Raw genomic sequence first — 10,008 nt, forward strand, 5'->3', positions numbered from 1 at the left:
GTAATTCAACATCTTAAAAAAAACACCTAAATTTGAGAGCAGAGTTTAAAGTTGCATATCTATAATAAACATCATCACTTCTGATAATTTTATTTAATAAAACCAAGTCTTTTGTAACTTGCAAAGGATTAATAGCCTTGCAAATCCAGGGTTCCCCCTCTAGATCCGCGCATGCAATCAATCCATTTACCATGCGTCGATATTATTCTAGAAAAAGACATTATTGGCAATCTTACAAGTAAACTTTATTTAATGATAAAAGTAATGACATTATGATTTTTCTGTCGTCAACTTGTGTAGCAATGTTTTCTTTTATCCTTCATATGGGTTTCATGTCTCGCATGACAAGGAACACATGGCGTGTGTGATAGGTCCATAGGGGATGCTTACTTATCCATAGCACCTGATCCAACATCTGATGATTTAGAGGTCTGTACTACTTTAAATTCGATTTTATGCTAGTATTGATGACATGTAAAATTTCTGTTTCTAATTACATTGCCTCAGGACATAGTGATCTTTTAGACCTAATATTCTTCCACATCTTCACACTGTTGCAGGGCTTTTTTTTCCTTAAAAGATGTATCACAGATTTGACAGACCATAAGGGATTATTTTTGTAAATGTTAGAATGTTACAATACAGTTTCAATGGATCAGGAACATGAAAATCTTTTAGATTTGATATTCATCCGCGTGACTCCACACTGTTGCAAGGCCTGACTACTCCTTTTGTTGACTGGTGCATCACACACATGAGGTAATTTCACGTGATCGTGTTCAAGACTAAACACTTCATCCAACATTTCTTGATGTATCATACAGGACTGTCTTACTTTAGATTTTTTAATTTCTGCATAAATGTGAAGAAATTTTCTGGCAATTATTTGATCTTCTTGTCGGATTTCATTCTGTTAAGGACAAGACAAAAGTTTAATTTTTGCGATGAAATTTTAAATAACATTTTCTCAAACAAAACATATATATTTCGTTACAAGTTTATGTTAAACGGAAACAAAACATTTTTAAGGATCTAAATAAATCATATGTTATATTTTTCTACATAAAATTGAACTGAAGGACACTTACTAATGTTCGCAAAACGTATTGCAGTTTTTCACCAATTGACATTCCAAAAGTAGGGTCATTAGTTGTGTTTTTCTCACTTTCTACACATTCCGTGACGTCAGCAAGAGATCCTCGACTGCACGAGAATTTCTTCCTCATCGCAACTGCCGAAACGTCTGCTCCATCCAAAACATTATCGCGCGATCCTCTCCTGCGCATAGCATATTCGGTTATTTCTTCCAATAAGTTGCTGTTAGATGCCCGTCGAAGAGGTTTCATTAACCAAGAATTCTTAATGGATTCAATATCATGTCTTGGTTTTAGTTTCAATTTTTTAGAAATCTCGATTAATGCTGATAAATGGTCCTGGCTCATTTTACACGTAAATAAACACAGAAACAACTGAGTGTCCACGGAAACTGACAAAATAACTACAGGATAGGTTATTGTTGGAGTTTCCGGAAAGTAAGGATACGTGAGTCAGGCAGTTTAAAAGATACTTCATCGCTAGTACAACGGATGTTCTGAAGTATTCCTCGTCTGTTGTGTGAAGTCGAAAAGGAAGTACACAGTGAATCAACGGACACAAGGATTACATTTTTTTTTTCAAAAGAAGTTTATTTTGAAATGTATTGAATATTTCTCTATATTTCAAAAAAAGAAAATAAATTATGTAGTAGATTTTTGTTATATAATAAATTTTAGCTCTTGGCTTGTAAGGTATAAAATTGTTCATCTTTTGTAGCAGATAGGTTTTTCTAGAATGTTTAAATTTCTTTTTAATTTTTTTTTTCAAAATATATTGAATTTGGTGTTTCAACTGTACTTCCAAATGTAAGAATGGATCAGAAATTTTCCGAAGTTTAACTTTAATCAAATATACAGTACACCCATGCAGTGAATTCAGAGATTGTACACATATCATATTGAAAACAAAAAAAATATGTTGACCATTCCATAGTATGTGAAAACAACATATATACTCCACTATGATAAAAAATAATGATTAAAAAAACTTGTTTTGTGTAATAAACACTTATCAAAACTTTATCAACACTGCAACGCATTAGTGAAAGCGTATTTTCGTGACATGCATAGCAGGAAAAACGAGAGACACTTATACGAATAATATTTTCTCCAATGCGTTTTTTCTCTTTTTATTTTATGCCTCACTTTTCAGGCCTAGTTGTAATGGTAATTCATCCATTTAGCTATCATGGCAAAATAATGTCAAAAAAGTATGCACAATTAGCATAAACAAAAATAATAATTGATATATTTCAAAATAAATAAAATTTTTTTTTAAAAATTATATAGAAATTTTAGTGCATATGCTCATCCAATAAATTCATCGATGTAAAAAAAAATCAATAATCAATGAGAAATTATTGTCATCAAAATGAAGATTATTATTTCCATCAAAACAAGAAATTATGGTTTATGCCCACACCCCTCATGGCAACGGTGCAAAATTTAAAAATAATCTTTGTGTCAAACTGAAAAGAAAAAGGAAGAGAACTTCAGTTAAATTGCATATTTTTATGCTCTTTGTTTCCGAGTTTTTGCAAACCAATTGTTTTATTCACAAATTCAACATATCATAAATTATCAATTATCTGAATGTTGAAATTGAAACATAATAACAACCATTAAAATTATAATTAAAGCAAGTTTTTAACATATTTTAGTCATGATTTTATGCATGTTATCATTTAGATTTTATGAAAATCTTTGCATATTTTATATGCTTTTCTTAACTCTCTTCTTTGCAATTGCAAAATTATTTTATTCACAAAATCAAGCAATCAAAACCTTAAACATGAATTAAAAATTAAAGTATAATATTACGTTTTCTCAAGATTTTCTTTTTTGCATGTTGCTACATTTAGGATATGCACTAACAGTCCCCCAAGTTGAGCAACCTCATCTTGTTCTCGCATTCCGTCATTCATAGCTTCTATTGCAAACAAGTTTTTATTTGGATTGAAAAATGATGGCAGAAATTTTTTCTCCACACTGTTCTGAAAACGATGTAATATTTTCCTAGCCCATACAATAGAGACATCGTTTTGATTATCCTGGGTTTTTGTTGAACTTTTATCCTGGTGAAGGGTCCATTCATACCACTCGTGAAGAAGACAAGTTTTCAGGTGATAACTTGTTATATAGGTTTTCACAGCTCTGTTGAAATCATGGTCCACAACCTTAGGGAAATATCCAGATTCCGTTAAAATTTTTAGAAGGATGTAACTCTTTTTAACAGGATTTGGAATGTCTTTAATGATGCTTTGTTCCAAATAAGAATAAGAAATTCGAAAGAACAAAGTAAAATCTTTCACATGACATCTATCAGGGGTTTTCATAATAACTGTTGAATATCTGTCCACTGTTTCTGTTTGGCAAATATCTTTCCTTTGGCGATGTAGATGCTTTGGTGCCCAGTCTGCAAACTGTAGAGCAGGAACAATATCTATTGAGGCGTAGAAAAATTTGGCTTCCTGCCCAAATACAAGAAACTTCAACTCTGAAATGGTATTCCAAATTTCTTTCATACTTTTCAAAAGCACAATATGACAGTAGTCATCGTTTTCTTTGAGTATTATTCCCAGTTCTTCATTTACACATTTATAGAAGTCTTGAAGAAGCAAATGACTGTCAAGAAATCCATCACTAGTGAGATATTTATCATAGGGAGAATTCTGTTCTCCTGATCTTATCCTGATTTTCACAAAACTTTCAGGAAACGTATCATCCTCAGCTGGATGGAGTAGTCCGGAGAGATTGGAAAAGATAAATAAGTAGTCAAATTCATCTGGAATTCTCACTTTGGTTCCTTCATACATACTCCCAGCTAGCTTAACTTTGCAGGTAAATGAAGGATATTTTGTGCTTATGTTTTCAGCTAAAAGCATAAATAGCTGGTGAATTTTCTTTGGAACCAGATGATTATCTTCCAGTGAGTAAAAAAGTCCCATTTCACTCAAAGTAAGAGATCTTTGCAAACAAGACTGAATAGATGATTCATGGAGTTTCAGATGGTTGAGATACTCTTCAATGTATAGTTTGTCATTTTCTTTCCTCATGTACCTCAGGTGTGGACAGGCAATTAAAGGGTCTATGCCACTGCATTCCAAATTCGGTACCTGTAGTTCCAGAAAGTCCATTTCTTGAAATTTTTTGCCATCAATTAAATCGGAAAAATAAGCAAAATTCAATTTTTTGGCTAACACCTCGGGGTTATTTCCAGCTTTATCTTTTAATGTGTAGTCAGATCCAATTTGAAGTAACGTTTGAACTGAAGACTTTTCTTTAAACCATACTGCCCAGTGAAGAGCTGTTGACCCATAAATGTCAACAACATTAAGATTGTAATTACCGTCTAGAACGAAATGAATAATAACATGGAGCATGTTATAGTTTTTACAAGCCCAGTGTAGCGCTGTGGCTCCTGTTTTAGTCCTCTGCGTAACGTCTGCTCCACAGTCAAGTAATGCAACAAGAATGTCTAAGTCATTCTTTAAAGTAGCCAAGTGGAGAGGAGAAATTCCATCAACGTTTCGTTCATTGACACTTACACCTGCTTTCACTAAATATTTTATTACATCAGCTCTTTGTTCCATATCTATTTGTTCATAAGAAATGTCTACTTCTTCAACAGCGCAGTATATTTCATTTCTTCCTCTGTTGTCCTTAACATTAAGCGCGACTTTCTGATTTAATAGTTCGCTTACACCCTCAACCGTTGTTTCTTTTGACATCAAGGCATGATGCATCAATGTTTTTCCCGAATTATCTTTATCATTAACATCTAATCCTTTCTTTAAGAGTAATTCCATTAACTTCTGAAATTCATTCACGTGAGTATTGCTCGCAATATAGTGAAAAGGGGTCTCACCTAATCTGTTTTTGGCAAAAACGTCAGCTTCATTATCAATTAGACATTCGAAACTTTCAACGTCTGCAAAATTAGCCATAACATGCAAAGGTGTATCCCCATTGTTATCAGTGCTGTTGATGGGTATTCCTTTTTCAAGTAATTTCTTTATTAATAAAATTTTATTTTCATCTCTGCAGTTAGGAATTAAATGAAGAAATGTTCCCCCAGTTAGGAGGTCCTTTTCAAAAATATTTGACACATTGTCTATTAGTTCGACTAGGAATAAGTTGGGTAGCCGTCCTTTTGTGAACAAATGAAGAAAGTCGGTTTGCCCGTTAATGTTTTCATGATTTATATCTGCACCGTTCTGGACAAGGTATTTTACAAGATTTGAACAATCTCTAGAACGGCCTGCACCTACTGACTTTAAAAGTAGAGACTGACCTAGTGGATCTGTAAAACTTAAATCTACTCCTGCTCCTTCGAACAGTTTTATGATACCTATCGTACATGAGCCTGAGAGAATTGAGTCATACAAGCCCTGTCCAAGAATATGGCACTTATCTTTCGTCGTTAAATCCTCATTATTATTAATTAGTGACTGCACAAGTTTTGAAATGTCATCTTCATTACCACTCAAAGTAGCCTCTTTGAATTTCTTCTTTAATTCTTCCATGTATACTCTGATAAAAAAGGTAATTACATTGTAAAAAATAAAAAAATAAAATAATATGGTAACCCATTCCTTATTTTTCTAGAAAAAAATGTGTGATTTTTTCTACATTACACAACTCAGTGATATGCATTACAGTTAATTGTACAAACATTCTTAAATCTTATTTCAATTTTTTTTTTTTATACAATTTTTGAGTATTCTTTTTGAAAGAACTATCAAAAATAGGCTAAAGATTTTTTTGTGCACATATATCAATCAATCAATCAAACAAAAAACTAATTTATTCAGTAACTTTAATTATACAACATACTTAAAATTCGAAAGAATGGGAGATATTTAAAAGTGCTTTTAACAATTAAAAAAAAAATATGTTAGTGTATAACATCGACGCATTGCTCGACACGATACAAAAATTATACTTTCACTTTCATGAAATGAATATTTCTTTTCTATAAATAGATTTCTCTAGGAATTTAAATTGGTATTTCGTAAATGCTTTTCTAAATCGAGTTGTTGAATTTTATAGACAGACATATATCATGTACTTAAACGAGTCTCTATGAAGACGGCATAAAAGATATATTTTATTCCAATAATATATGAAAGACTCACCAATGAATCTGTTATTCATGCTCATCAAAGTTCAAGACCATGTATGGATACCAAAATAACACACAGAAACCAAACATAAGGAGAGATAACTCGAACTGCATTATTTATCCTTTTATCAACATTTGTTTCGAACGACAGCTGTACTGAACTCTACAAACATTTAGGTCAAAAAAATTATTACTATGTAAATTGAAAAAAAAAATTCGTTGAGGACATTTCCCAGATAATAACAATAGGAAAGTCAAATATTCATAAACAAAATCAATTTGGAAAAAAAGTTGTTGGCGTTAAAATAAAAAGTTGACATTTGTGCCTTCAATACATTGATCTCTTCAAATGATATACTGTAAATGTATATATTCATATATTCATGTATATCATAGTCCAATAAATTTTTTCATGACGATTACAAGTGACAGCGATATTAATTTGTTGGACTGAAGCACAAGTTACTTGTATTCATTGCGCAGAAATCACAAGCACAAGCATGTACAAGCGTATGACAGTCTATCAATAATAGTCCCATATAACATACATGTAGTTATACAAAAGCTGATCTGACATTCACAAGTTAAGAGTCTATATTTGGTAACAACGATAAAACCCTTTTGCATAATTTTGTCAAATTGAGTTTCTTTACAACTCCACAATACGATTATATTACTCAATACTAGCATGAGGTTTATGTACGTTAACATACATTTCACATGGTCTTATCAAATTATGATAATTTTATTGCCTCCTCTTTAGGGTAGAACACTTTGTTTTAAGTATATCCGATCCTCAACCAGGAAGGATTACTCCAAAAATTAATATTTAATTTAAAGTGTATCAATATGAAGATTGAAAATGAAATTTTTTCATGCAACATCTTTCATTTTATTCATCTTTAAAAGGTTCAAGCTTTTTGGAAGTCTTATAAAAGGTCCCATAAAAAGTTGACATTTGTATCTTACACAGGGAATAGTGGCATGACACGATTTTCTTTTTATATCAAAATTATGTGAAAGTCATGTGAAAATCATATGTCTTTTGAATATTTTCGAAAATCATGCGAATTGGCTTGTATGATATTCGCATGATTTTTCCTGTCATTTTTATATGAATTTTTTTCGTGCGATATATGTGTAATTTGGTCTATGAATACAGTATGTATATACATACTGTACATGAATAATTGTACAATTTTTCTGTTGATTGCTTTTTTCAGAAGTAATTGTAGTTTTCCCTCCTCTTTTGCAGACAATTTCAATGAGAGTTTTCTCTTTCTTTTTGGACAGGATTAAAATATACAGGAAACATTGCTGTGAAAAAAACCCTTTTTCTGAAGATGCAGGTTCTGAAGAAATAGCATTTATGTGATACCAGGTTACAACATACCCACTTATATATCCTATATTACATTTTCCTTGATCCTGAACTTCTGTTTCATAACCTTATACAATGTTTCTAAGGCTTTTAAAATATTTCAAATGTGTTGTTTTTTGTTTCCTTTTAGCTCAAACATCGTACTTTTCAAAATGTCACGACAAAGGTAAAAAATCATTTCTGGCAAAACAACAAAAAGTTTAAATAAGCTTGAAATAAAATATAATCATAATTGAAGTATTTATTTTCAAATCACTTTAACATATAATTAAAAATAATTTCATTCAACATTAATTTCTGCAGCTGATCATATTTGGTTGTGTGCCAGTTGTTTCTGTCTAATCTGAGAAGTAACATTTCCTACCCATAATATAAATCTTGCATCACATCTACGGCTTTTCGTCGAAGTTTTGAAACTCAATATTGAAGATTTTGATAAATTCTTCCGAGTCACCGCCACCAATGGTTTCAATAACCTCAACAAAATTCTCCAGCAGAGTGGAATATGGATGTTTGAAATACAGCAGTAATCTTTATCGAAGGTTTCATCTATCATGTAGATATGTAGGTATTTTTAAATACACGTATATATTCTAGCTTTAGAGAAAGCTCTCATTTAGCAAAAGTCCGGATAATCATTTTTTGGTCTCCGACACGTACTTAATGCAAAATTTAAAAACTCTGAATCCATTGGCTGACAATGCACGGTCAGCAGTTCCTTTAAATTTAATGTAATTGGGCTTTATGACATTTAACAAAAAATTGTTACATATTACATATTAACCATATGTATAAATTATCATTTTTTTTCCACAGAATCAATGCTCTCTTCATCAACTGCGAGTTCGACACCCCATCTCTTGTGACATGACACACAGCGTAAGTCCATGAACTAAATGCAAATTGTATTTAATGAAATATGTTCAGAAATAAGAAAAATTGGGTGACTGAAATTCAAGGGAACTTGTATTTTTAAGATAAAAGGTCACCTTAATCTCAAAAAACAGGTATAAAGTTCCTTTAAAAAAGATTCAGTTGACTACGTGATAACATCGATCGATATATGATCTTTCTCTGACCTTAAAAGGAGATTTTCAGATTGAGTAGACTAGTGTATCTTTGTTTGATGCTAAAACACTGTTCCTTGTAAAACTGATTCATTTCACCAATGTTAAGCAATGTTAAGTAAATTTTATGCGAAATGAATGAACAATTAATATGACTGTACATATATGCCATTCAGTTCACACAGATAACGGCAACAATTTTAAATACCCAAGATTATATGTATGATTGTTCAGCATAAAAAGTCAATCATCCTATTTCATTGAATTTCCATAAGGGAGCTATAATTAATATGCTGTAGAATATTTTTACTCACTGAAAATAATACTAAAAAATAAAACAAATGGTCGTTCATCATGTTTACACAATGTTGGGCAAAATGACCTGAGCTGAATGGTGTTGGATGCGAATAAACTCCTTATCTTATTGCATTGCGCATGCCCTGTCACCAACTCTGTCGCTTATACTTTTATTAGGATAATAATGATGGGGATTTTGGTGAAAAGATCGCTTAAAGAAGCATATGTCCATTGAAGGGAGGAAGAAATGGTCAGTATAGTGTAACAGCCAGAAAAACAGGAAATGGGGTAATTCTGTTTAATTTAAAAACAAAACAAGGAAGTTATGTCTCAGACAATCAAATTTTCTTTTTGAGCAAACTTCGCTAAAAATAATGCATATGTATTATACAGCTCATTCAGTCATTTGTATAATTAAAGTAAATTTTAAGTTGCAATTGCTTTAACTATAATATTCAGTGACTAAAATTAAGTTAAAATGGATGATCTGTTTAAGTCCTTCGCCTAGCTAACAATGATAACGCTAAAATATATGTGACCATGTTATATAATCTATATTTTTATCTAACGGTAAGCGGGTAATTAAATCTACCTTATCATACCTTAAACATAGCCACTGGTTGTTATTTCTAAATAATACATGATATTTTTGTAAATACCTTGATAATTGACTAAACCACATTTTATTAATGAACATGTCGAATTATTTTTTCTAAATTTTTGTGTGAACGCAGAGCCGCTTACTCTTACGATTTCGCCGTATTTTTTACGGATTTATAATCCAAAATACGTCTCACGTTTTGCTGTTATGAAAATGCGGAATGATCTGTTTAAATATGGCTGATAGAATGTCGACTTCGCTGAAATCAACAACAATCATTGACAATCAATCGTTATGATCTGGTCGCTCGCGTGGCGCATTGGTTAGAGTACCTGCCCAGTAAGGACTTGCTCCTTACGTCGAGGGTTCGATTCCTACTTGTGCGACCTGGATACCGGTCCTTCAGATCAGACCATATCATCCGCAGTAGGTGCTAGCACGAA

The 10,008-nt window shown here is 31.8% G+C and overlaps 2 protein-coding genes across 2 annotated transcripts; both read right to left on the minus strand.

Annotated features, from left to right (window-relative positions):
* Window positions 1–228: 228 nt before the first annotated feature.
* Window positions 229–1,629, minus strand: LOC134256773 (uncharacterized). The gene is made up of 2 exons (XM_062739444.1): window positions 1,089–1,629; window positions 229–910 (listed from the first exon to the last, which is right to left on the minus strand). Exons 1-2 carry the CDS (start codon window positions 1,440–1,442, stop codon window positions 656–658), a joined length of 609 nt encoding a protein of 202 aa, XP_062595428.1. The 5' UTR covers window positions 1,443–1,629; the 3' UTR covers window positions 229–655.
* Window positions 1,630–2,833: 1,204 nt separating this feature from the next.
* On the minus strand, window positions 2,834–5,620 carry LOC134256777 (uncharacterized). Its single transcript, XM_062739447.1, has one exon. It carries the CDS (start codon window positions 5,618–5,620, stop codon window positions 2,912–2,914), a length of 2,709 nt encoding a protein of 902 aa, XP_062595431.1. The 3' UTR covers window positions 2,834–2,911.
* Window positions 5,621–10,008: the final 4,388 nt, after the last annotated feature.

This window comes from Saccostrea cucullata, unplaced genomic scaffold, assembly GCF_032062105.1.
Source record: "Saccostrea cucullata isolate Sc308-1 unplaced genomic scaffold, CSIRO_AGI_Scuc_v1 ctg1976, whole genome shotgun sequence".
Lineage (NCBI taxonomy): Eukaryota > Metazoa > Mollusca > Bivalvia > Ostreida > Ostreidae > Saccostrea > Saccostrea cuccullata.

What these genes read in the sequence shown, in the direction of transcription:
- LOC134256773 (XM_062739444.1), bottom strand. Translation starts at nt 1,442, where the DNA reads ATGAGCCAGGACCATTTATCAGCATTAATCGAGATTTCTAAAAAATTG. An exon ending in AATACGTTTTGCGAACATTA is followed by an intron (nt 911 to 1,088) that starts GTAAGTGTCCTT and finishes TGTCCTTAACAG; the next exon opens with AATGAAATCCGACAAGAAGA.
- LOC134256777 (XM_062739447.1), bottom strand. Translation starts at nt 5,620, where the DNA reads ATGGAAGAATTAAAGAAGAAATTCAAAGAGGCTACTTTGAGTGGTAAT.